The sequence below is a fragment of the Cavia porcellus genome, unplaced genomic scaffold, assembly GCF_034190915.1.
Source record: "Cavia porcellus strain 051 isolate PalLab524CR breed Dunkin Hartley unplaced genomic scaffold, mCavPor4.1 scaffold_15, whole genome shotgun sequence".
Lineage (NCBI taxonomy): Eukaryota > Metazoa > Chordata > Mammalia > Rodentia > Caviidae > Cavia > Cavia porcellus.
In genome coordinates, this window is record NW_026947498.1 from 11,548,776 (window position 1) to 11,574,881 (window position 26,106).

General features: G+C 54.4%; 1 protein-coding gene across 2 annotated transcripts; it reads left to right on the forward strand.

Annotated features, from left to right (window-relative positions):
• Col6a2 (collagen type VI alpha 2 chain) lies at positions 1-25,574 on the forward strand. 2 transcript variants are annotated; one of them, XM_005000576.4, is made up of 28 exons: positions 1-155; positions 10,619-10,763; positions 10,842-11,437; positions 11,551-11,571; positions 12,187-12,252; positions 13,376-13,429; positions 13,511-13,555; positions 13,832-13,858; positions 14,004-14,030; positions 14,109-14,153; positions 14,397-14,450; positions 14,690-14,752; positions 15,030-15,092; positions 15,271-15,360; positions 15,653-15,715; positions 16,211-16,273; positions 16,421-16,483; positions 16,729-16,791; positions 17,085-17,135; positions 17,337-17,372; positions 17,692-17,754; positions 18,357-18,419; positions 18,524-18,559; positions 19,141-19,186; positions 19,272-19,424; positions 19,497-19,949; positions 20,154-20,192; positions 22,194-22,886. In XM_005000576.4, exons 2-28 carry the CDS (start codon positions 10,643-10,645, stop codon positions 22,487-22,489), a joined length of 2,760 nt encoding a protein of 919 aa, XP_005000633.1. In that variant the 5' UTR covers positions 1-155; positions 10,619-10,642; the 3' UTR covers positions 22,490-22,886. The 2 variants fall into 2 exon arrangements, with proteins under 2 accessions (XP_005000633.1, XP_003463209.2); XM_003463161.5 differs by lacking the exon at positions 22,194-22,886 and adding an exon at positions 24,577-25,574 and having other exon boundaries at positions 2-155.
• Positions 25,575-26,106: the final 532 nt, after the last annotated feature.

A 26,106-nucleotide genomic window follows, 5' to 3' on the forward strand; every position in this document is an offset into this window, starting at 1 on the left:
GGCCGCTGCCCCGCCGAGGCGGGAGAAAGGGGCGGCCCGTCCCGTCCCGTCCGTCCCTCCCCGGCTCCCAGGCCTCGGTCCCTCCCGCGCCGCCGGCCTCTTCTGCCCACTCGGCGCCCGCGTCTCGGGCCGGCAGGACCGCAGCCCTAACCCAGGTGAGTGATGCCGTCGGGCTGTGGCTAGGGTGGCCGTGGCGCGGCCGAGGGGGCCTCCGAGGGGCTGGGTCGCTGGGCCCGTTCCCACTGCCGTGCTCCCACTGGGCACTACCGTGCAGCCCCGCCACGGCGGGTGTCGCCTGCCCGCGCCCCACTCGCGACTGTCCCTCATCGCTGCCCGCTGCTTTTTAGCTTCTGGGCAATACGATCTGGTGGGGGGGGGGGGGGCCTCGGCGCCTCACTTCCCAGCTCCTGGCTAACCTGGGACCAAGACTCCTCCATCTCCAAGGGCCCCCGAGGGTCCGGAACCCAAGGTCTGGACTCTGGCCTGGGGACTTGGGGATGGAGAGCTGAGAGGACCCACACACACATATACACACACACACTTGGACCCCAGCAAGGGGTCTCAGAGTACTCTTCCTGATGGGAGGAGGGGGCCCTCTGGGCAGCAGGGGAGAAGGAGGTGGTCTTTGGTGCCTTGTGGGGACAGAGCAGGTTACAGCCCCTTTTCCCAGAGGACAGTCCAGCTGCTCAGCAGCCCCTGCTGTGGGGTGTGTGCACATGACTGAGGGACCCCTCTAGAGAGGAGGGAGCCCAGAGGAACAGCACCACCGCCCAGCACCCACCCTGTACTCCAGGAGGCAGCAGCAGAGCCCCCAAGGCCCATCACACATAGGTGGGAAGGTTTGTCTACCACCTCCTGGACATACACCTGGTCGACCTTGGCTCACTGGAAACCTGGAGCCCTTGCCCAGGGAAGACCACACCACCCAAAGGAGGCCTGTGAGCCAGCGATGTCCTGTTGTTTCTCTTCCAATTAAGTAGCGTTGGCTTGGCAGCCAGCTCACTTCAACCCCTCTGCTCTCTGAGCCCAGGAGGCAAAGCTGTCACCCACCCCAGGGAGAAGGCAGGTGTCCTAGGCCAGGCTAAAAGGGTCACACAGGAGGGACCCCTCTGCAGGGCATCTAAGTCTTGAGGCCAGTAAGCTTCTCAAACACTGCCCCCTCTGCTAGCGACGGTGGCATGGGCGGGGTCCTTGGAGAACTCTGAGTAAGTGGGAAGGGCAGCATCCCACCAGGGCAGGCCCAGCCCTTGGCCCATTTGTCAGGGCCCCAGGCAGCCCCTGTCTACCCTGCTGGGGACACTGTCTCCAGCAGACATGGCAGCTCTTTTGGGAAGAATTCTGGTATCTCAGGGCCTGGGAGACTGTGGACAGCCAGGCCTCCAGATGCATGCTCCCAGGGTCAAGGACAGAGGACAAGCCAGCACCTCCTCAATGGACTATAGATCTGCCCAGGCCTCTGAGTCTGAGAACAGCGCAGGCCAGAGAGCAGCCCCAGATCCGTTAGACAGATTCTGCTCACAGTCACAAACCTCAGGTTTTAACAGCTGGGAAAACACAACTCTTGTGATTATTCAGGGAAAACACAGAAGGTGAGACCTTCTCCTTCCCTAGGGCACTGCACCCTGGCAAGTCAGCCTGCTCCGCCCTCATGTGTCCATACTGAGCCAGGGACCCCAGTGTGGGCCACTGCCCCAGGGCGCACATGAACAGAGGCTGCAGAGTAGGGCATTCTTCAGGGCACATGCCATAGACTGGGAGCCAGGCGGGCGGGGCCGTGGGCCCTGTGTGTGAGGGCGTCAAGCCTGTGGTCAGAGCTCATGGAGAAGCAGAGTGGGAGCGGCTCCCTGTGGCGGGTGCTGCTGTGGTCTTTTTCCCACTTGCCCGCCCCATGGGGACACCGCTGTCTGATATGGGTTTACTCTGGGTGGCTTTGGTTTTATGCCTTGCAACATTATCTGGTCACTGACATGTGTGGTTTCACTGTGACTTGCCTAGCTGTGAGTTCTGCCGCGTTCCTACTGGTGTTCATCTTCTTACTTTTTAGCAAGAGCTTCACACAAACACACAAATTTTTTATTGTGGTAAAATATGTGTACTATAAACCTTACTGTCTTATTCATGTTTAAGTGTGTGGTTTGCGGTGTTGAGCACATTTTGTTGTTCTGCAACGATCACCACATCCACATCCAGAAGCTGTCATTTTGCAAAACTAACACCCGTGAACAGTCATACAAATGGCCAATAAGCAGATGAAATGATGTTTGCAATCTGCAATACCTTGGCTCCTCCAGCCCTTCCACTCTGTCACCTTGACTGTGGTTGCCCCAGGTGATCCACTCAAGAGAAGCCATATCACATTTGTCACTTGGTCCGATTCCTTCTGCTCAGCAGAACGGCCAAGTCCATCCATGGCATAGCACCCAGCAGAGGTGCTTCCCTTTTGCCAACGGGTGAGTCTGTGCCGTTTCCTGTTTTGCTTACCCGCTCAGCTGCTGCAGACAGGTGGGTTGCTCCCACGTGTGTTGGGGCTGTTGGGAATGACACTGCTGCAGACACAGGCAGCATCTGAATGCCTCTTCCCTGCATTCAGGTGACCCTGCCTCAGCTCCTTTGAGTCTTTACCCAGAACTGGAACCACTGAGTCATGGGTGCTGCTTATACTTTTGAGGACCCATCATCCCGTTTTCCACAGTGGCTGCCCCATTTTGCACCCCCATCAGGGTTCCCTTCACCCCACAGACTCACAGCACTCATCCTGTTCATGTTTTACAGAACCTATACTGTGAGTGCGGGACAGCATCTCCTGATTCTGATTTGCATGCCCCTGATAGTGATGGTGACCATTATTTCATCTGCTTGTTGGCCATTTGTATGACTTTTTCAGAGAAGTACCTGAAGTCCTTTGCTCATTTTTGAATAAGTTTGTTTTTGTTGTTGAGTTTTGGAAATTCTTCTTCTATTCTGGATATTAGTCTATATCAAATAAGATTTACTGATATTTTCTCCCATCTCTGGAATCTCTTTTCACCCTGTTGGTAGTGTCTTTCAATGCAAAAAAGTTCATATTTTCATGAAATCCAATTTATCATATTTTTGTTGCTGTTGTTGCCTATGCCCCTGGTGTCAGATGCAATAAATTCTTGTCAAATCCAATGTCATGACTTTAGAACAACACCAGGCTTTCTCTTTAGAGTTCTGCAGTCTTAGGTTTTCTCATGTTAGATCACATTCTGAATTGATTTTGTGCATAGTATCAGGTAAGGATCTAACATTATCATTTGCATGTAAATGTATCATTTTCTTAGGACCATTTTTGAAAGGACTGCCTTTTCCCCAGTGAATGATGTTGGAACTCGAGTTGGAAATCTTCAACCATGTATGTTGGTTGGGCTAATGTGCAGACCTGTCCTTACAGAGGACCATGTGTCTTGTCTTTATGTTAGTATCATACTGCGCTGATTATGTACCTTTGTAATAAATTTTGAAATCAGAAAATATGAATTCTCTGACTTTGTTCTTCTTCAATATTGTTTTTGATATCTAGGATTCTCTGAGATTCCAAATGCATTTAGGATGTTTCTCTATTTCTGAAAAGAAATCAGTCAGATTTTAATAAGAATTGTACTAAATCTTTAGATCAATTTTACTAATATTGTCATCTTAACAGTATTACATCTTCCAATCCATGAATGTAAAATATCTGTTCCCCCACACACACCGGGGATCGAACTCATGACCTTGCACTTGTCAGGCAAGTGCTCATGCCACTGAGCTAAATCCTCAGCCCAATATCTGTTCTTTTACTAATGTCTTCTTCAATTTCTTTCACAAATGTTTCCATTGTACAGGTCTTCTACTTCATAGGTTAATTTCTAAATATTTATTCTTCTGATAAGACTACTAAGTATTTTCTTAATTTCCTTTTTGGGTTTTTCATTGTTACTGTATCCAAATACAATTTGGTTTTATGAGCTGACTTTGTATCTTGCCAATTTGCTGAATTCATTAGTTATAATATTTGTAGAACCATTAAGATTTTCTATAGGAGAGCATATCATCAGCCAGATGTGGTGACGCATACCTGTAATCCCAGAATGCTGGGAGGTTGAGGCAGAAGATCACAAATTAGAGCCCGGTCTACGTAACTTAGTGAGACCTTATTTCAGTAGATAGATACAGATAGATAGATGATAGATAAATAGATAGATAGATAGATAGATAGATAGACAGAAGACAGACAGATGGATAGAGCTGAGGATATAATTCTATCAAAGATCCTGGGTTCAATCCTAAGTATCATAAAAAACTCTATGTGTGTGTGGGGGGGGGTGTGTGTGGGTGTGGGTGTGCGCGCGCGCATGTGCATATACAATCAGCAAACAGAAATCGCTTTACTTCTTCCTTTCCAGTTTGCATGACTTCCGTTTCTTTTTCTGGCTCAATTACATTGGCAAGGACTCTGCGCAGCCTTGAAGGAAGCTCTCTGGGCATGTGTCCTGCTTCACTCCTGACCCTGGGGGAAAGCTTTTGTCGTTTACCTTGGGGATGAGGCTCAGTGAGCTATGGGTCTTCATATATGAATCTCACTGTTGAGGTAGTTTCCTTCTATATTTTGTTAAGTGCTATTTGAAAATCTTGGAATAGTGTTGATGTTTTAAAATGATCTTTCAAGCGGTCATGTGGAGTTTTTAAGCCTTCATTCTGTTAATGAGGCGAATAGCATTGGTCAGTTTTCATCAATCAGTGCTATTTACACTGCAGGAATAAATCCTCATTCGCTGTGTTTTAGACGCTGCTGGATTTGATCTGCCAGCATTTTGTTGAGGATGCTTGCTTTCCTGTTTGTAAGGTATTTTGGTCTGTAGTTTTTGTCTCTTGTAGCGTGTCTGGCTTTGCTACACCCCCACCCTTCAGGTCTTGTGGAAAGTCTGAGAGGGTCTGGTGCTAATTTTTCTTAGATGTTTGGTAAACTTCTCTGCTGAGGCACTCAGGTCCAGGGACTTTTTTATCAAGAGAGTTTTTGTTACTGATTCCATCTCTGTTAGTTATAAGTCTGTTTATGGCTTAGTCTTGGTAAGTTTTATGTTTCTAGGAATTTCTCCATTTCGTTTAGATCTTATAATTTGTCAGCATAAAACTTGCTCACAGTACCCTCTTAGAATACCTTCCAGTTCTAGAGTTGATCACTGTCATATACGGATTTGGCAATTTGAGTATTTTTTCTCTTCAGTTCATCTAACTAAAGGTTTATAAAATCTTGCTGAATTTTTTTCAGACAACCAACTTTGGGTTTAACTGATGTGCTCTATTTTTTTCTAGGTTGTTATCTCTCTGTTAGTCTTTATTTACTTTTAATTTTAGATACAGTTTGCTTTTCTTTTCCCAGTTCCTTAAGTTCTAAAGTTGTTGGTTTTAGCTATTTCTTCATATCTCTCTCTCTCTCTCTCTCTCTCTCTCTCTCTCTCTCTCTCTCTCTCTCCTCTGCCTCTCTTTTGGGTGTGGGTGTGGGTGTAGGTGTGGATTTTATGGTACTAGGGATTGAACCTGTCACCCTCTTTATCTTTTGAGGCAGAGTCTCGCTAAGTCACTGGGTTGCCCGGCTAGACTTGAACTTGTGATTCTCCAGCTTCAGGTCCCAGAGTACAGAGATTACAAGCTTGTCCCACCATTCTTTGTTGTTTTTAATGTGAATATCTATAACTAAATGTTTCCCTCTTAGCACTGCTTTCACTGTGTACCACAAGTTTTGGTAATTTGTGTTTCATTTTTATCTGTAACTTTTTCCAACTTTCCTTGTGGTCCTTCTTTGATCCACTGGTTACTTATGCGTGCTGTTTAATTTCCACAAATTTGTGATTTTTCTCTAGTTTCTTTCACTTTTGACTTCTGGCTTCACTCTATTGGGGTCGCACTTCCCAGGCCACTTAAAAAGCAGGCACCTTTTTCTCCTTTATTTTCTGCTTCCCCTTTGGAAACCACACACGAGTATTTTCTAAAGCAGCCACATGTACAGAAGAAGCCAGAAAGTCACTGCACCTGCCCAGGGTAGGTGCAGACTCAGATAAGGCCCAAGGACACCTGTGTCTACACTTACAGCTGACCCTGGGCACAGAGACAGTCCACAACAAACACAGAGAAAGAAACAACTGCATTCTGGGGTTGGGGAGGTTCTGGTTTCCAAGTGTCAACAGAATAATATAAGGCACCCCAAGTATAGAAAAAGGCACCAGACACCATCTGTGAAGAAGACCAGATGGTAGATCTACTCAACAAAGATGTTAAAACAACTGTCTTAAAGACACTCGTAGGACTGAAGGAAGATGTGAGGAAAGTTGAGAAAACAGTGGTGTGAAATAGCAACAAAGAGCAAAAAGAAGATATGGAGCTAACAAATCCAACTGAAATTGAAAATTCTCTTGAGGAAGATAAAGGTTGCTTTGAGCAGGGAGAAGAAAGAATCAGCAAACTTAAATATGTGCAGTAAAAATTATTGAGGCTGAGGAACAGAAATAAAAAAGACTGGAGAAAAGTGAACAGAGTGAGGGGCTTGGGTCCCCAGGAGCACCATGAAGACGCCTGATGTGCACACTTTTGGAATCCCACAGGGTGAGAGGGCAGAAGGCAAAGAATATAAAGAAATATGCAGAAACAAGGGCTGAAAGGAAACATCACAAATTTGAGGAAGGACATGAATGTAAACATCCATGAATCTCATGAACTCCAAGCAGGACGAACTCAGCGGCCCACACTGAGACACAGTGTAACCACACTCAAAAGGGAATTTTGTAGGCAGCAATTTTGAGGATGTATAATTCATTACATACAAAGGCTCCTCAGTAAGACACCAGCAGATTTCTTAGCAAAGTTCAGAGACAAGAGGGCAGTGAGCTGGCACATTCAAACTGTCAGTCAGGAAGCCTATGTCCAGCAAAACTGTCCCTTAAAACTAAGGAAAAATTAAGACATTTGCAGATCAACGGAAGTAACAGGAAGGAAGGAAGGAAGGAAGGAAGAAAGGAAGGAAGGAAGGAAGGAAGGAAGGAAGGAAGGAAGGAAGGAAGGAAGGAAGGAAGCTTTTCAGATCTATCCTGCAGGAAATGCTATAGGAGCCCTGAAGGGTGAAATGAAGTGTGTTAGGTATGCATCAAAGTCACATGAAGGTATAAGGATCCCAGTAAAGGCGAACACACAAGGCAAGTACAAAAGCTCTTCTCATCACAGCAATGGAATATAACTCCAGTTTTGTTTTCTACATACATTTTAAATAATACTTTTAAAAAATCAGTCTAACAGCTAATATTATTGTAACTGCAATTTTTAATTTCACATTTTATTTGCTGCATAATTTCAGAAACTAATCCATTAAAAATAGTTATGCTCTGACACAATATGTGGTCAGATCCCTATAACTCGGCCGTATATCCACAAATTTAATCAACTGCAGGCTGAAAATATTTGAAAAGGAATTTTGGCTGTGCTGAACATACATGGAACTTTCTCTCCTTGTCATTGTCTCCTAAACTATGCAATATAACTACTATTTGCGTAGCATTAACCCTGGGCTAGGCATTGAAAGCAATGTAGAGATGATTTAAAGGGAAGATAAGCACAGATTTAGATACAAATACCACACCACTTATAGAAGAGGTTTGAAGTTTGTGTTCTGATATCCACAAGAGGTTTGGAACCAACCCCATTAGTATCTGATGGAGGAACAACTGTATGGAGATGTAATTTGTGACATCAATAAATGAAAAGGGTGGAGAGAGACCTGTTCAAGGAGCAGCTTTTGTACATTATTGAAGTTAAAGCTGGCCTAAATTCGGGTGTTTTAATTTTAGGATATTAAGTGTTATAGTAAGCACAAAGAAAATAAGTAATAAATACAAAAGATATAAGAAGAAGATTTAAATACTTTGCTACCAAAAAATCAAATACAAAAGAAGACAGTAATATAGAAAGCTAGGGACACAAAGCTATAACAGATGTGAAGTGACAGAAGTCTTCTTCATCTGTAATTATGCTAAAGGTAAATGGGTTAAATTCTGCAATCAAAAGACAGAGACTGTCAGGCTGGATTCAGAACACTGTAGTCCACCTTTTTGATGTATATGAGAGATTGGCTTTAGTTTCAAAGGCACCAGTAGGGAAAACATGGGAAAAGATATTCCATTGAGTAGCAAAGAAAGCACAAGTAGCTATGGTATCAAAACAGATTACAAGAGACAAAGAAGGGAATTATATATTGATAAAATTCTCAATAAGATAGGACAATTTTTTAAATGTATCCATATAATTATGCATCCTCAAAACACCTATAACTTAAGAAAACGAGAAGCTGGCCGCACACTGGGAGAGGAGCTGCCCAGCTCCTGATCTCATTCTCTCTACTGCTGCCTTGGAGTCCAAGAGGGCTTCCCAGGTGGCGCTGTCCTGAGTCTCACGCAGGCTGGGGAAGGTCGCTGGCTCAGCTTTTTTTTTTTTTTTTTTTTTTTTTTTTAATGAGTAATCCATTATTTATTAACTACTCTAACTACCAAAAGCAGCCATTAAAGCCTAGACGCTTTGCTCATAGGTCTGTCTTTTCACCACTCTTCTTACACTTCCCTCAGCTACTCTTCCTTATCCCTCCAGATGGAACCTAGATTGATTTTGCAAACTCTTACAAGAAACACTGTTCTTGGAGACTTTATTTCAAATTGCATTCAGTTGTAGATAAGTTAGAAATAACTGATATTCATAATAATATTTGTTTCGATAGTTAATGATTGGGCCAGGGATTTAGCTCAGTGGCACAAATGCCTGCCTGGCAAGCATGAGGTCATGAGTTCAATCTTGGGTACCAAAAAAACCAAAATGATATTTAGATGATTTTTCCAAAGACAAGCTTTGAATCCTTGGAGTTGGGGGGGAAGCTAAGTTTTTTTCCCCCTTGTGCATTCCTGTTAACTTTGTCCTTGGATTTGTTGTGTTTTTCTTGTTGACATAAACGGTATTTTTCCCCTGACACTTTCTGATCTTTTGTGACTGACAGGAGAGAATCAGCAGCTTTCTGCACAATCTCACATCTCTGGGTTGGGAGCTCAGGAGGGCTCTTCTGGGCAGCATGGACCTTGGGTCTTTTGTGGGCAGTGGAGACTCTGGCTGAGGCTAGGAGGAAGCTGACCAGGGCTAAAGGATCTGCTGCCAGTTCAGTGCCCACCCTGCATTCATGTGATGTGGCAGTTGGCCTCCCCCTTAGCAAGCTATGCCAGGAACAGCCAAGCACCACTGTGATAAGGAAGCCACGCTCCATCCTCATGCACAGGCCAGATGGTGAGAGGTGTGAGAGGACACGGCCAGCACCCACTTCAGCTCCCTGGAGGCACTCCCTGCACTGTGTTCTGGTATTGCACTTCCCTGAGCAGAGGTTCTAGAAGGTTCTCCTCACACTAGAGTTTCTCCTCACACCAAGTGTCAGCTCCCACTGACCCTTCACGTGGCCTGTTTCTTTACCTCCCTTCAGCCACAGGGACAGGCTCCTTGGTCCTTGGCTGGCAGCTCTGTTGCTTTGTCACCTCTCCTGAAACCATCTGTCTCCTGCCCTCTTATTTCCAAGCAGGAAGTCTATCCCCCACCAGTTCCTCCATCTCCTTTGATCTATTTGTTTTCTGAGCTCTCTGATAACTTCTCCTTATCATCGGTCACATTCAGTACCAACCCCCTGGCTCCCTGGCTCTGCTGCCCTCTCCAAGTAAAGCCGTTTAACACCTGTGCTCTGGAGGGGCCTCCTTTGCTTTCAGCAGCTTCCCAGGAATTCAAATTGGGAAGAATTCCATGCAGGCGAAGGCCAAGGGCAGTGGGACACCAATTCTGACATGTCCTCCCACTCCCACCACCAACCACACGGATGCAACCCTGCAGGCCTCCTGTAGGCTGCTAGGACACGGCCCTGGGTCACGGCCTCTGCCAGCCTGGGGGGATGTGTGTGCAGAAGCAGGGTGATGCTGGCTCTGTATCCCATGAGCGTGGTGTCTTCAGCTCCTGTGCTCATTCAACCCAGTGGCTGCCAGCCCTGATCTGGGGTCCCCAGACCACATGACCAAGCCGGAGGGATGGCACAGCCAGCTCCAGGCCCATGCAGGTGGCCTCCTCAGGCTTCATGCCAGAGCCCAGGCCACACCACAGGCTCATGGGACTTGATTGGTGGGATCCTGATGCAAAACTATGTTAGTAATAACTAGGTCTGGATAGCACTGACCTCCCTCTGTCCTCACCAATGTCCCCAGTGAAGGAGAACAGGCCTAAAGGCGTTTTCCTGGCCCAGGTCACACACAGGAACTGGGAGCCACCAGGCAGAGCAGTGTCTTCCTCCCCTAGACTGCTTCTAGAGCAGACGGTTGGGAGTGTGGTGAGAAGGTGGCCCTCACTTCCATCCCACTTGATGGGGTCAGAACTGAGCCCAGATGAGCTCACTGTGAGTGGGCAGCCCCACTGAGGGTTGCGGTCATGTGGGTTGCAGCCCAAGGTCAGCGACACCATGCACTAGGCCCTGCCTCCTGTAAACTGGCCAGGTACCCCATGCAGTGGGGCGGCAGTGTCTCCCTGGCCCCTCCCTGACATGCCCCCTTCATTGCAGGACAGGCATAAGGTGACTCTCACAATGCTGCGGGGTCCCTTATCAGCACTGCTGCTTGGGGGGCTGCTGGGGGCCCTCCATGCCCAGCAGCAAGAGGTCGTCTTACCCGACACCGTCACCTCTGAGAGGACCAATAGCTGCCCAGGTACTAGGGCTCAGGCAGGGTGGCTGCAGGGTGGGGAAGGGAGCCCACTAGGCAGACTGTGACACCCTGTGTCCCCAGAGAAGACCGACTGCCCTGTCAACGTGTACTTCGTACTGGACACTTCTGAGAGTGTGGCCATGCAGTCACCCACCGACAGCCTGCTCTACCACATGCAACAGTTTGTCCCACAGCTCATCAGCCAGCTGCAGAACGAGTTCTATCTGGACCAGGTGGTGCTCAGCTGGCGCTATGGCGGGCTACACTTCTCCGACCAGGTGGAGGTGTTCAGCCCACCAGGCAGTGACCGAGCCTCCTTCACCAAGAGCCTGCAGGGCATCACCTCCTTCCGCAGGGGCACCTTCACCGACTGCGCATTGGCCAACATGACCCAGGAGATCCGAAGGTCAGGAGTACGTGGCGTCAACTTCGCCGTGGTCATCACGGACGGCCACGTCACAGGCAGCCCGTGTGGCGGCATCAAGCTGCAGGCTGAGCGGGCCCGAGACGAGGGCATCCGGCTCTTTGCTGTGTCGCCCAACCAGAACCTGAACGAGCAGGGCCTGCGGGACATTGCCAGCACTCCGCACGAGCTCTACCGTAGCAACTATGCCACTATGCGGCCAGACTCCACTGAGATTGACCAGAACACCATCAACCGTATCATCAAGGTCATGGTATGTGGTGGGCCTGCCCTGTGGGGAGGGACAGCACGACCCCGCCAGCCTGGGTAGCCGCAAGAGCCCAGTCCTCGCTGACCAGCCCTCTTTGTCCTACTGTTTTCCCACAGAAACACGAAGCCTATGGAGAGGTGAGTGGTGCTTCCCTCTCCTGCTTGCCTTAGCCTGCGGCCTGCAGCCTCTGAAGATGCACAAAGCACTGCTCTGACCTTCGGCTCTCGGGGGCTGGAGCTACTTGTGAGGAGAGGGAGCAAAATCATCCGCCCTGTGTTGGATCCAAATCTCAGGGTTTGGACAAGGGCTTCTACCAAGCCAGGCTTCTGGGGTCGGAGCCAGGTTGTCCTGGAGTGCAAGGGTCAAGGGTAATGGCCCTGATGGGCATCTCACCCAGGCTGGGTCAGGCAGTGGCAGTGTACATCCTCACATCTGTGATACCTGTGTGCTGTGTGCCAGCTCTGGCTCCAGGGAAAGAGAGCAGGTGCCTGAGGGTCCCACCCAGTGCTCATGGCTCGTGGTTTCAGCCCTGGGCACAAACAGCAATCCAGTTACTCTGTCACCCTCACTACAATCCGTGAGCCAGGAAGGCCCCACCTCCACAGGGCCCCAAGACCTGCTCCCTCATTCTGGTACCCTGGCTTGACAGGCACTTTGGGGGCCCCCTGAGAGTCCCAGTTACATGTACCCTGGACTTGTATCCTGCCAGGGGCTCTTCCCACCAGCAAGGCCACTGTCCCTTCTCGTTTCAGTGCTACAAGGTGAGCTGCCTGGAGATCCCAGGACCAGCTGGCCCCAAGGGCTACCGTGGACAGAAGGTGAGACCTCGCAGCCCCATTGAGGCCAGCAGCTCTGCTGTCTCACACATCCCACCCTGAGAAATGGAAATCAGACCTGTCCACCCCCTTTTTAAACAACATATTGAGGAAAGACTTTTTACGAAAGAAATGTGAGCCACACCATTAAAACACTTGTCAAACAAGAAGCACTGTCAGGTATCTAACACAGACACATTACTGGAGGGTGCAGCTGCTGAGTTACAGAGAGCACCCACTGTGTGGCTTATGTAGCAAGTTTTTCAGAACCTGGTTTGAAAGGTCCCCTGCATTTCTAACCTCAGAGGTGTGTGGAACAGAACCCTTCCAGATCCACTCCCAGAGGGTTTGAAGCCCCACCCACCCATGTCAGAATCCTCAAGACACAGGCAGGACCGAATATTTAAAGTGATTCTCAGAGGAAGTTACTGCTTTCTTTCCAAATGTGGTGACAGCTTCTAGATCAGCAGGCATCTGAAGAGACATCCCTAGGGCACCGGCCAAACCCTTCCCATCATCCTCTTGGTATCTCTGTCCTGACAGCAAAGCTCACGCTGCCACAGCCAAGAGTGAAATCAATGTGGTCATTCCGGCTGCCCACATACTGGTGGCCAGTGCCTGGTGGGGGACACCACAAGGACCCGAAGTAGAGCATGATCGTGGCACTGGGGCCTCTGTGCTCAGCACCCCCTTTGCTCCTCAAGTCTTCCCCACTCCTCTGCCCTTCTGCACCCAACAGGAAGCACATTAATAAGAGAGTGCAGCCATCAATAAACTCCATTCCAGGGATGTGCAACTTTCAGCTTCCTGATGGCTGATTTGTGTGCAGTTGCCGGGGTCCCCAGCCCATTCTGAGGGATTAATGTCACCATGAATGTCACACAGACCTAGTTCAATCAGCCCTACAGTTGCAGCCCCAGATGTAGAAGGGCACCTCCTTGCAGGGCGGCTTCCTGGAGCTCAGAGGAGTCCAGCAGCTGGGACTTCAGGGGTGGCTCACCAACTTCAAGATCTGGGGGCTTCCAGTGGCCCTTGACCTGCCCCCTCTCAGGGAAGCCAGTGAGGTCCCCATCATCTACCTTCCACCCTCTCTCAGTTCACCTTCTTCCCTGCCATCTGCCTTTAGGGTGCCAAGGGCAACATGGGTGAGCCAGGAGAGCCCGGACAGAAGGGGCGACAGGTGAGCACTCCCACCCCCCGTCCCAGCCACCTTCCCACACTCCGGAGCTAGGACTTCATCCAGGGCTATGTTCTTTCACAGGGAGACCCTGGCATCGAAGGCCCCATCGGATTCCCAGGACCCAAGGTAAGCTACACTGGATGGCAGGGGGCCTGGCTCAGGAGACCTGGTGTTGTCTGTGGCAGGCTACCCCATCCAGTTACCTGCATTGCCCCAAAACCAAGTGTACATCTGACCCCTCGTCCAGCCTGTGTTCAGAGCCTGCATGCAGTTCCCAGGCAACAGACACAAGAACACCACCCCAAGTTCTCAGCCTGTCATCCTGGTCTTCCCCATCCTCCCAACCCCACCCTCCAGGACCCCAGCATGTCCTGGTAACCCCTGTCCTTCCTTCTGCCCTAGGGTGTGCCTGGATTCAAAGGAGAAAAGGTAATTTTCAAACTCAGAGTCGGAAGCACATGGATGCTCCTGGGGCAGGCTGGGGCTGGGGGTGGTCAAACTGGGCTCTCCTGCTGCCGAGATGGTGGAGTCCGGTGCTGGGAGCTCAGCTCATGCCTGCTTTCCTCCTCCACAGGGAGAATTTGGGGCCGATGGAAGGAAGGTAAGCAGGCAGCACCCACTTCCCTGATGCTGAGAGGACCAAGATCAGCACTCACGATCCCCTAACCTACTTTTCCAGGGAGCCCCCGGGCTGGCAGGCAAGAACGGGACCGACGGACAGAAGGTACGGTGAGCCTCAGTCTGGTGCTGCACTGGCTACACACACATGCACACTCACACACATGCACATGCACACTCATGCACATGGGCACACTGCCCCAGCCTCATTCCCAGGAAGCACGCCTATGGAGGAATGGGACAGCCATTAGGATGTCACCCCTCCAGTTCTGTGTGGTGGCCAGCTGCACCTGCTGTCTCTCCTTGGACGCAAGAATGAATGACCCCTCCTCCACCCTTCCTCCCTCAGGGCAAGCTGGGCCGCATCGGACCCCCAGGCTGCAAGGGAGATCCTGGAGACCGGGTGAGAATTCCGAGGCGCCTGGCTCCTCCCTCATGCCCAGCCCTGGCCACAGCCCTCAGGAGCTTCTGCTGGACTGGGTGCTGTGGGCCCACTCATTAGGGCCACCCTGTGGGGGGGGGGGTCTCATGGAGCCAGGGCCCGACAATAAGGTGGGAGACACCCTGAGGCTCAGAGGACAGGCTTTGCTGCCTGGCTCAGCCATCACAGCCCTGGCCAACACCGAACCTCCCTCCCTTCAGGGCCCTGATGGGTACCCAGGGGATGCCGGGAGTCCAGGCGAGCAAGGAGATCAAGGTGCCAAGGTGGGTGACACTGAGGAGAGTGCCTGTCCCCAAGGCCAGCTACGCATGACTGATACCTCCAGGAGCCCCTGAGGGGAGCACACTGCCCTGAGGTTGGGCAGCTCTGACTTGGCTGCCTGAGACTCAGACCCTGGCCTCTGCCCTGTGTGTCCTGTGACCTGTACCCCCTGGAGGGTGCAGATCTCAACCAGTAACTGACATCCTGGGTGCTCCCCAAAGCCCTCTGGTCCTGCTCCTCCCTACAGAGGGCTGAGCAAAACTCTCCAAACTCTTGCAGGGGGATGCTGGACGCCCAGGACGCAGGGGTCCCCCAGGAGACCCTGGGGACAAAGGAAGCAAGGTGAGCTCCTTGGGCTGGCCACCCAGCCACCAGTTGCTCTGCCCTCATGCATGTGAGGACAGAAAGACTAGGGTATGCTGACCACAGGCAGCTACTTGTTCTCTGCTGCCAGGTGCTGGGCACCCTAGGGCCACGTGCTCACAGCAGCTGCATTGTCCCTCCCAACCCCACCATACAGGGTTATCAAGGCAACAACGGAGCCCCTGGAAGTCCGGGTGTGAAAGGAGCCAAGGGCGGGCCTGGGCCTCGTGGACCAAAAGGCGAACCCGTGAGTCCCTGCCCCCCACAGCCACAGATTCTGGGTTCAGAGCAAGCAGAGTCTCCTTCTGTGGAAGGGCATTAGGGCTGCCCAGGTCTGAACTGGGGAGATGCCCAGCCCCCAGGCAGACTTGTGAGGAAACACAGCCTGAAAAACTGCAGCCCCTCAAACACCAGCTCCCCAGGACTACAGCCTGAGCAGGATCCCCTACAATCCCTGATCCATGAGAGGCAGAACCCACAAGCCAGAACCCCCAAGGAGGGCAGAGTCAAAATAGCCACCAACACGTCTGTCCCTACAGGGGCGCAGGGGAGACCCCGGAACCAAGGGCAGCCCAGGCAATGATGGCCCCAAGGGGGAGAAGGTAAGTCCTGCTGGGCCCAGCCACATCTGCACTGCCTTCTCACCCTTGACTCACAGACTCGGTCCATCCACAGCTGTCAGGGGAAACAACTTCCAGGAGGTCTCCCTGTGGTGGGAGCAAGGGCTGCTCCCAACAGGGTCAGGAAAAGTGGGGTACAGATAGGCAGGATTCTCACCGCCAGTTCTGGAGGACATGCGCCCGCCCCCCTTCCCACACAGGTCCTACACAGTGGTGCAGGCTGCCCACTGTCCCATCCCATCTGGTCCCTGCCACAGAGATGCAAGCTCTGGAGGACGATGCTAACGGGTTCTTGGCACAAGCCATCCTCACATCCCTAGAGACAGGGAGGCCTGCGCTGCCAAGGTGGCCAGTGGAGACCGGACAAGGCTATGGGGCGCACCCTTGTTCTAGCATCTAACCAGACAACTGGTCAGACCCTACACCACACATCCACACTGTCCCCAGCTGAGACCTGACCTAGCTCTCATCCCACAGGGTGACCCTGGCCCCGAGGGGCCCCGTGGCCTGGCCGGAGAAGTTGGCAGCAAAGGAGCCAAGGTACCAGAGGGCTGGGCAGGTGGTCAGGCTGGCAGGAGGGCCAGGCCTATTTCCCACCCAGGTATCAGGGTCTGGGCTCTGCCCCAGACCCAACCTCTAGATCTCTGATGACACCAAGAGGACACAGCCTGGTCCCTTCCTTTGCAGGGAGACCGGGGGCTGCCTGGACCCAGAGGCCCCCAGGGAGCACTCGGGGAGCCTGGGAAGCAGGTCAGTATCCAGCATCCTGTCTGCAGACCACCCCACAGGATCCTGGGCTCCATCTGCGGGCAGCACTGCTGGCTGCTGGCCACCATCCCATGGCAATGGGCCAAGGCCTCTCCATTGGCCCCATCCTGAACTGGAACCCTGTGGCCTGTGGATCAGAGCTACCTTGGGATGGGTCAGAGACCCTTGGGTGATATCTGTCCCTGTCACAACAACTGTGCCAACCCCCAGTTTCTCTCTTGCCTCAGGGATCTCGGGGAGACCCTGGTGATGCTGGACCCCGTGGAGAGTCAGGACAGCCAGGCCCCAAGGTACAGCTTCCCCTGGGCAGGGCTGCGGTGAAGGGCACTGGACAGTGACAGGGTTCAGCAGGGCCTTTGTGCTCCTCTCAGGGTACAGTCACTCCCCTAGACTGGGGACGGGATGGGGGCTGTGGGGTGTCCCAAGTCTCCCTACCAGGTGGGCTGCAGTGCCCTGCATGGCAGAATCCACTCATGACCCAGGCATTAGTGCCAACCCCTCCCCACCCATCCCATCCCAGCGCTGAGCCACTGTCCCTACCCCTTGCATGGTACACTCCAAGTGACCCTGCCTCTTCCTCCAGGGAGACCCTGGCAGGCCCGGCTTCAGCTACCCAGGACCCCGAGGGACACCTGTAAGTCTGGACCTGGGTCAGAGGCTGGGACGGGGCTGGACCTTGATCTCAGTGGCCCTGGAGGCCACCTCTGTTGGGTCAGGAGGTGGTGAGGGAGCCCAGCCTCAGGAACAGGCTGTGGGCATGGATGATGCCACGGCCCCTCCTGAGGCAAAGCCTGCTCCATGGGGCAAGCAAGCCTGATCTGTGTTTCCTTCCCAGGGAAACAAAGGCGAGCCCGGTCCACCCGGCCCTGAGGTATGTGGGCCCTGCCTGTCTGGTCCTCTCCACACTCCCAGGGTGGGGGTCTGCCTGCTGCATCCACGGTGGCCTCCATGGATGTACCCCTGACCTGTCTGGGCCCCACAGCCAGCCAGCCATGCATGGCAGTTGCCAGCCAGGTCCCTTTTGGACCAGACTTTGGGCTTCAGCTCTGCTGCTCAGCAGACCTGAGGTACAGCATGTCCCTCCTGACAAGACTCGTCAGCCCCTGGCCAGCTGCTGAAGGTCTCCGCAAGCAGTTGAGGCCTGGAGACCGATGCCCCCACCCAGACTAATGTGTGTGTCCCTGCCACAGGGAAGCCGAGGAGACTTCGGCATGAAGGGAAGACCTGGGAGGAAAGGCGCAAAGGGGGAACCCGTGAGTGTCATGGTCACCCTGCAGCGGGCGGAGCCAGACCTGAGTGCAGCCAGCACCTTCTGCTGACTGTGTCCACCGGTGTTGAGTGCCAGGCTGAACAGGACGTGGCTCAGGCTCCCATCACCCCATCCATCCTCCCCTATCACCACCTTGTGTCCCCTCCACCTTCATGGGCCAGGTGCCCAGCAGGCAGAGCAGCAGATGAGTGATTACATGAGGGCAGGACAGAGCTCAGGCAGGGTGGACACTGGGTGGACAGACAGATGGGAGCGCCATCAGTGAGTGCACAGGCAGAGGCACAGTGACTAGTGATAGGCACTTCTGTGCAGAGAGACAGGTGAGGGTGGGTGATGGACTGGGGCGTGAGGGACAGTGGCAAGTAGACAGTTGGGGGGAGAGTAGCCAGGGCCAGGGTCCACGGCCTGGGTCATCACCCAAACAACTCTACACTCTGCAGGGCCCTCTGCCTGCCCTAGGGGCAGAGCCTGGGGGTTCCCTAGTGGAGGGTAACGTCTGCTATGCCCAGAAGGAAGACAGGGCTGCTTTGGGGGAGCAGAGACCCACCAGCGCATTGCTGAGCCCACCTGCCCTTTCCTCCACAGGCTGACCCTGGTCCCCCTGGAGAACCAGGCCCTCGGGGACCAAGAGGAGAACCAGGACCCGAGGTGGGCAATCCCCATCCCTATCTGCATGCCAGGGTTGGCCTGGATCCAGATCCACTAAGCAGTGGCCCCGCTGTTCTTGTGTCTCATTGCCTTCCTTCCTGCAGGGTGAGCCTGGCCCCCCCGGAGACCCTGGCCTCACGGTAGGTGTCACAGGATGGACTTGGCATGTTTGTCTGGGTTTTTTCAATTTGAGTTTTGTATTTTTTGTTTTGTGTTGTTTTGTTTTGCTTTTTGTCTTTTTGAGACAGGGTCTCTTGGGCTGGGGGTTTTAGCTCAGTGGCACAAGTGCCTGCTTGGCAAATACAAGGTTCTGAGTTCAATCCCTGGTACCCACCTCAAAAAGAGACAGGGTTTCCCTGTGTAGTCCAGGCTGGGCTTGAACTCACAGCAATCCTCCTGCCTCACCTCCTGTGTGCCAGGATTCCCCCTTGCCTGGCAGTGTGCCTGTCTGAAAGTGTCTTTCTTGTTCCTAAACACCAGCAGCAGGGCCAGCAGCCTAGGGTGGTGGTCAGGTGAGGTCAGGAGTTAGGTCAGAGGGCAGGGGTATGCAGTCATAGCCAGCCACCTCTATCCTTGGTCTCTGCTACACGAGGGCAGGGGACATCACCATGTCCAGGTGGACACCATCCCGGGGATGCCCTGAGGTGGGTGTGAACATCACCGTGTCCAGGCAGGTGCCCTCCAGGTATACGCCCTGAGTCACTGCCCTGTGTCTTTGCAGGAGTGTGATGTCATGACCTATGTGAGGGAGACCTGTGGATGCTGCGGTGAGTCCTTCCCCACATCCCCCTCTTTGGACCTGGGGGTCTCTTGCTTCCCCGCCTGCTGCCCTCTGACCCTGCCACCCCCCAGACTGCGAGAAGCGCTGTGGCGCCCTGGATGTAGTCTTCGTCATCGACAGCTCCGAGAGCATTGGCTACACCAACTTCACCCTGGAGAAGAACTTCGTCATCAACGTAGTCAACAGGCTGGGCGCCATCGCCAAGGATCCCAAGTCAGAGACAGGTTAGTGAGGGGGTGTCCCTGGAAGTGCCTCCTCTCCCTGCATCACAGGGCCCTCACACTGGCCCATTGCAGGGACGCGTGTGGGTGTGGTGCAGTACAGCCACGAGGGCACCTTCGAGGCCATCCAGCTGGACGACGAGCGCATCAACTCCCTGTCCAGCTTCAAGGAGGCCGTGAAGAACCTGGAGTGGATTGCAGGCGGCACCTGGACGCCCTCTGCTCTCAAGTTCGCCTACAACCAGCTCATCAAGGAGAGCCGGCGCCAGAAGACACGCGTGTTTGCTGTGGTCATCACAGATGGGCGCCACGACCCGCGTGATGATGACCTCAACCTGCGGGCACTGTGCGACCGCGACGTCACAGTGACAGCCATCGGCATCGGTGACATGTTCCATGAGAGGCACGAGAGCGAGAACCTCTACTCCATTGCCTGCGACAAGCCACAGCAGGTGCGCAACATGACGCTGTTCTCTGACCTGGTGGCAGAGAAGTTCATCGATGACATGGAGGAAGTGCTGTGCCCAGGTGAGGGGCCACACCTGGAGGAGTGGGCACCACGCCCAGGGGAGGGTTCCAGTGCTCAAGTGTGGGGGATAGAGAGGTCCCTCTGCCCAGATGAGGACAAGGCCTCTGCCCAGGTAAGAGGGGCCTTTGCCTAAGTGGCCAACGGCCACTGTCCACAGGGCAAACCATTGGGCGGCCACTGAAGGCCTCTCTCTTCTCTTTCAGACCCTCAGATTGTGTGCCCAGAGCTTCCCTGCCAAACAGGTAATGCAGGCTCCCTGTATCCCCACCCCAGGCTAGCAGAGCAGTGCTGGCATCCTCCCTGCTAGCTGCCAGGGCCAGCTGAGGAGCTCATGTGACCCAAGGCCATGCACTGTAGGGACATCCCCCAGGGAAACACCCTTGGGATTTGTAGCCCCAGGGCCCAGCATGGGAGAGCTCGGCATCAGACCCAGTCTGAGCTGTGTGTGGTTCCAGGCTGTGCTGGGCTGGGATGGGCATTCTGCAGAGAGGGAGCCCCTGCTCTTGGCCTCCAAGTCTCCCCATGGGCTGGGTGGGCATGTCTTCTAGGTTTGGAGGACAAAATGGCTGATGTCAGACTTCTGAGGCAGCTGTGCTAACAGCCATGCAGCCCCCGACTGCTTGCTTTAACCCTACCAGCAGCCTTCAACTCCTGCTCTGAAGTGCCAGGCAGGAGGGGCGCCCAAGCCCAGGGCTAGGAGGGCAGTGTCTGTGTTCCTCCTCCTAGCCGTGGGCCACTGAACACCAGGGCCCAAGGCGCTAGCCTTCCCAGGAGTGCTGGGGACCCTGAGTTCCCCGGGAGTTTCCATGGAGATGGTGGTGTCCCGGGCACAGGCAGTGACCTCAGAATCTATGTGCCAGTGGGGTAAGGCAGTGTGACAGGCCAGTCCTCTCATGCTGTGCTGTGCCTGAGTGGGTGCTCTGTGCAGCTCTCGTGAGCCTGGTCATGCGCTCTTAACAGCCACTTGAGCCTGGTTGCTGCAAGAGGCAGAGTCTGAGAACTGCACTGAGAGGCCTGGTGGGACCCCAGGGGACCAGCCTCTTCTACAGGCATGCCTGGCCACAACACAGGTCTGAGCCCCAGGTAGGTCAGGGCTCAGTGCAGCTCTGCATATGGGGAGCAGACCACACACAAGTGCAGCCCCCAGAGCAGAGGCCAGGTCACCCACAGCCCGGCATCCTGCCTTGCTCCTTATCTCTTGAAGGGGCTCAAGCCATTCTCGGGCAACATGGCTGGGCCTTTGCATGGTTGCAGCAGTGCCTACTGAGTGCTGGTGCCCGAATTCACTCCTGGAGCGCAGTCATCTGTGCATTCCACTCCAAATCTCCCTTTTTCCCCCAAGACCATTCTGGCCTCGGGGCACAGGGCCCCAGGACTTGGACCGGGCAGGTTATGAGGGGGCACACCAGCTCTGGTAGGGTGACGGTGAGTGGGTAGAGAGGAAACAAGGACCTTGGCCACTCTCAGCCCACAGCCCACCAAAGCTTGAGACCCCACCTAACCCCTCCTGCCCCAGCCTCCAGAGCCCCTGCTGAACTTACTGAGTGCTCCTTCCTTCATGGCCACCTGTGGCTACCGGCAGATTAGATAGGGGCACTTTGGAACGCACTTTACAAAGTCCTGGGTAAGCATCCTGGGCCACCCCACCCCCCATCCACCCAGAAGCCCAGCAAGGGACAACTCAGCCATATTGGAACACCCAAGGGTGTCAGAGAAACAGGACCAAGAGAAGCTGCTGTGAGCCTGCGTCTAGGAAGGGGTCAGATGCGGGGACCCAAGCCACTGTAGGGCAGAGCCTGCAGGGCCAGGCTGCTCCAGCTGCCCCAGGGTTTGCTGATGACTGCTTCCTGAGTCAAGGGAGCAGAGAGGGAGCAGGATAAGTGAGCTCCTGTGGTGGGCCTGGGTTGCAGTGCAGGGGGCTCACTGCTGCTCTCCAGGCGGCGTTCCCAGGATGCGGCCTTGAGCTACAGAGACAGTGGTGGCCACCTGGTTGGCCTGTCTGCCCAGAACATGCCCTGGCGGTCTCCAGTGGCCTCAGGTGCCACCATACAGCCTCCTCCCTCCAATCGACACTTGTTGCCAGCTCCCCACCTGGCACCTCCTGCCCGGCCACACGCCTGCCTCACCAGCAGAAGCTCCACGCATGCGCCTGCCCAGCGCCATCCCCCTGGTCCTCGCGCTACCTCCATGGAGAGCCCCGACGTGCCTGAGGCCCTAACACCTTCTCTGGACACCCCTTGCAGATGGACAGAGGCCTGGCAGCGAGTCGCCAGTCACCTTCCTCCGCACGGAAGAGGGGCCGGACCCCACCTTCCCCAGGACCATCCCCCTGATCCAACAGTTGCTAAACACCACGGAGTTCACTCAGGACCCGGCCTCCTACTCCCAGCTGGTGGCTGTGATGGTCTACACTGCTGAGCGGGCCAAGTTCGCCACGGGGGTGGAGCGGCAGGACTGGATGCAGTTGTTCATTGACACCTTTAAGCTGGTGCACAGGGATATCACAGGGGACCCCGAGACCGCACTGACACTGTGCTGAGGTCACAGGCTGCTGTGCCAAGCTTGCAGCTTGTAGCTTTTCAGGGCTGCCCCTAACCAGGGCCTCAGATGCAGGAATTTGCCTTCCCACATGGTCTGGAGGCCCCTAGTCTCCATTTGAAGCCTCGAGGGCCATGACCCCCAGAGCTCCAGGGAGACTCCTCCCGCCTTCCCAAACCTTCCCACGGCCTCCTCTGTGTGTCTCTGGGCCCCTGCTCCATGTAAGGACACCAGTCACTGGACTTAAAGCCCACCAACTCCAGGACATCACCTCCCTCGATCCTCCACTTAGGGCTAAGGTGGCAGAGGGCTTGCCTGGCACCACACAGAGTCTCAACTGAGTTCCCCCGTGCAGTGCTCGTCTCTGAAAGTGACCTTCACAAGCTCTTTTGATTGGATGGGGGTGTCCATAGCAATTATTATGTCATCTGGCCTTGTGGCCCCTCTCCTGGCGAGCTGAACATGGAGGGGGCGGGGGGAACTGCAGTGGAGAGTGTGAAATCCCCGACCCCATTCTGGTTGAGCCCAGACATTGAGAGAACTGGGTCTTGGGGCTGGGGATTGATATGGGGGTGGTGATGCACATGTGCTCAAAGCACAGTGGTCCATGTGAAGGTCCCCAGGGCTGGGTGACAATCCTTTGATCTCCTGACACCATGACCCCATTTGAACTGGTGTCACTTATTAGTCAAACACCCAGAGCTGCCCCATCCTGGCATCTGCACCCCCAGCCTGCCTCCTGAGTTCATGGGGCATCATCAGGGAGCACCTACTGGGCAAGACCTGTACGGCCCTTGACTGTGTGAGCTGAGCATGGGGTGAGGTCCTCTCGCATTGTGGGGACAGCTGAAGTGACCACAGCAAGTCACCACCACTAAGCGAGCTGAGTCATGGAACCTGTAAGCCAAAGGAGCACCCAGTCCTTCTGCCATCCATGCGCCATCCTATGTAGGGGCACAGGCAGGAGAAAGGAGCCCACAAAAGGGGGAGGCAGAGCCTGAGAACCCAGCTATCTGCCGTGCATCCCCGTCACCTCCCTGAACCAGCCGCCCTTCTGAGTGTCCACCCATGTCTGTGGGAACCACTATGAAATAGGTCTTAGTTCAGGGGGCTCGGGGATTCCTGCAGTCCCTGAGGACTTACCAGGTGCACCAAGTGAGTTCCAGCAGCAGTTTGCACTAAAACGAGCTCCATGGTGAATAAGCTCACGGAAATGTCTGTCTGCAGCAGATGCACTCTCGCCAGCACAGGGCTGTCCTCAGGCACCGAGAGCAAAGGCCAGATGCTTTACAAAAGCTGAAATGTACAGAGGGAATGCATTGCTGTAGTCAAGTGGGCTTCTGGCAGGCTGCATCTTCAGGCCCCTCAAGCTGGTGGGACCTGAGTGTCCTGGGGGTACTGCTGGGGTAGGACCTTATTCCTAATGGGATCCCCAGGTGTCTAAGGATCTAGGTTGTAACAGCATCCTCCCCTTTCCACTCTGAAGGACCCACCTGTGTCCCTGATATACGGACAGTTGAGTTCCAGTGCAAGGTCTCTGAAGCCATGTTTGGGTGAAGGCTTGGCCTCAGCCCTGACTGCAGCTTTACACTGTCCCTCCTGACCAGGGCTGATGACTGCCCACATGGGAAAGGGTCACAGTGCATCTCAGTGGGGCCCACACCAGTTGCTCAGGGTCTGACCGCACTGTGCTGGTGCATTAGAAACCCTCACCAAGTTGGAAGGGATACAGCTGTCATTCTGGAAGAGATGTGGCCCAGACAGCTGCAGGGGCTTGGAGCAGAGCAGGCTGAGACTTGGCAAGAGAGGGTCATGGGCCAAGGGCCTTTGAGAGGTCCTCCTCCCCTCCCACCTGAAGATGGCCCTTGTGCAATGGCTGTGGACAGGAGGACCTGGAGGTGACCCCTCTGCCCAGGTCCCCAGCTTGAGTCTGGTACTAGTCCTGGTGGGAGGACTCCCAGGGAGGTGGTGGCAGGCTCAGGGGACCGGGACACATTTCCAGTGCAGCCTGGCCGAGAGCCCCTAGACCCCAACACTCCTGGCATCCACCAGTTGCCCACCCGTCCCCACCTCGCATTTCCCCTGCAGAGCTGTACGTGGCACAGTGCACACAGCGGCCCGTGGACATTGTCTTCCTGCTGGATGGCTCCGAGCGGCTGGGTGAGCAGAACTTCCACAAGGCACGGCGCTTCGTGGAGGAGGTAGCCCGGCGCCTGACTCTGGCGCGCAGGGACGACGACCCTCTCAACGCCCGGGTGGCACTGCTGCAGTTCGGGGGCTTGCAGGAGCAGCAGCTGGCCTTCCCACTGACCACCAACCTGACTGTCATCCAGGAGGCACTGGAGGACGCCCGCTACCTCAACTCCTTCTCACATGTGGGTGCAGGCGTGGTGCACGCCATCAACCATGTGGTGCGTGGTGCACGGGCTGGGGCGCGGCGCCACGCCGAGCTGTCCTTCGTGTTCCTCACTGATGGTGTCACTGGCAACGAGAGTCTAGAGGAGGCGGTGCACTCCATGCGCAAGCAGAATGTGGTGCCCACTGTGGTGGCTGTGGGCAGTGATGTGGACATGGATGTGCTCACCAAGATCAGCCTGGGCGACAGGGCCGCCATCTTCCGTGAGAAGGACTTTGACAGCCTAACACAGCCCAGCTTCTTTGACAGGTTCATTCGCTGGATCTGTTAGCAATGCCTGCCCACTGTGCCTGTTACCACCCTACCCAAGGTGCTAACCAGACCCCAGCCCGCCGGGCTGGCCGGGCTGTGCACTGGGCCTCTCTGCTCGTGAGAGCCCCTCCTCCCAAGGAGGCCAGGACCAGAGGACCCTGAGCCGGAGACATGGCCCCTCCAGCTCCCTGGGATCCCCTCCCGCCTCTCTGTCAAGTCCCCATGCCCAGAGGCCCCCAGTGCCCACTTCCGGGCTCTTCCCTCAGCCCCTGCTTCCCTCAACTACCTGCAGCCCCTCCAAAAGCTTCTGCCACCCCCACAACCCCTGTGTGGATCCTGCTGTCACCCTGACCCCTGCAAGCTAGACTTATACCATGTGCCCCATACTCCACAGCCCAATAAAGGCTTTGAACCTGCAGGTGCTGCAGCTCTTGTGTTTGTGCCTGGCACAGATCTCACCAGCTGTACATGCGGCCTGTCCTCCCTCCCAAGACTGCTCATTATCCTGCATCTCCCAGACCGCAGTGGGCAGGGACTGCAGCAAGGTCCCGGCTGCTCACTTCTCAGGCCCTGAGCTCGGCACAGCCCCGACCTGTGGGCAGCGGGCTGGGGACACTGCTGTGTAGGCAGGCAGTTAGTTCCTGCCAGCTCTCCAGGAGACTCTCGGAGACAGATAGCCTGCTCAGCTCATGCCACACAGCTCTGAGACCACAGGGCCTCCAGCGCTCAGCGTCTTGCAGCGCTGAGCCCAAATCCAGCCTGGGGCAGCAGCAGGCAGTGCTTCCCCCTGAAGGGCTTCTGTGCCTGCCAGCTCAAGACTCGGATAGCTCAAAGCCCCATTGCTGACTTCAGGTGGCGCTCTGACTGTCCAGATGCTCACCCCACTCCTTTGTTTACGACAGTGGATAAGTTTTTATTGAACCATCTAGTTTGCGACATGAGGAAAAGCA

Excerpts from the sequence above, each read along its gene's own strand:
- Col6a2 (XM_003463161.5), top strand. The coding sequence starts at position 10,643 with ATGCTGCGGGGTCCCTTATCAGCACTGCTGCTTGGGGGGCTGCTGGGG. Across the intron at positions 17,755-18,356 it reads AAGGCGCAAAGGGGGAACCC|GCTGACCCTGGTCCCCCTGG; the intron begins GTGAGTGTCATG and ends TTTCCTCCACAG. Across the intron at positions 19,950-20,153 it reads GGAGGAAGTGCTGTGCCCAG|ACCCTCAGATTGTGTGCCCA; the intron begins GTGAGGGGCCAC and ends CTTCTCTTTCAG.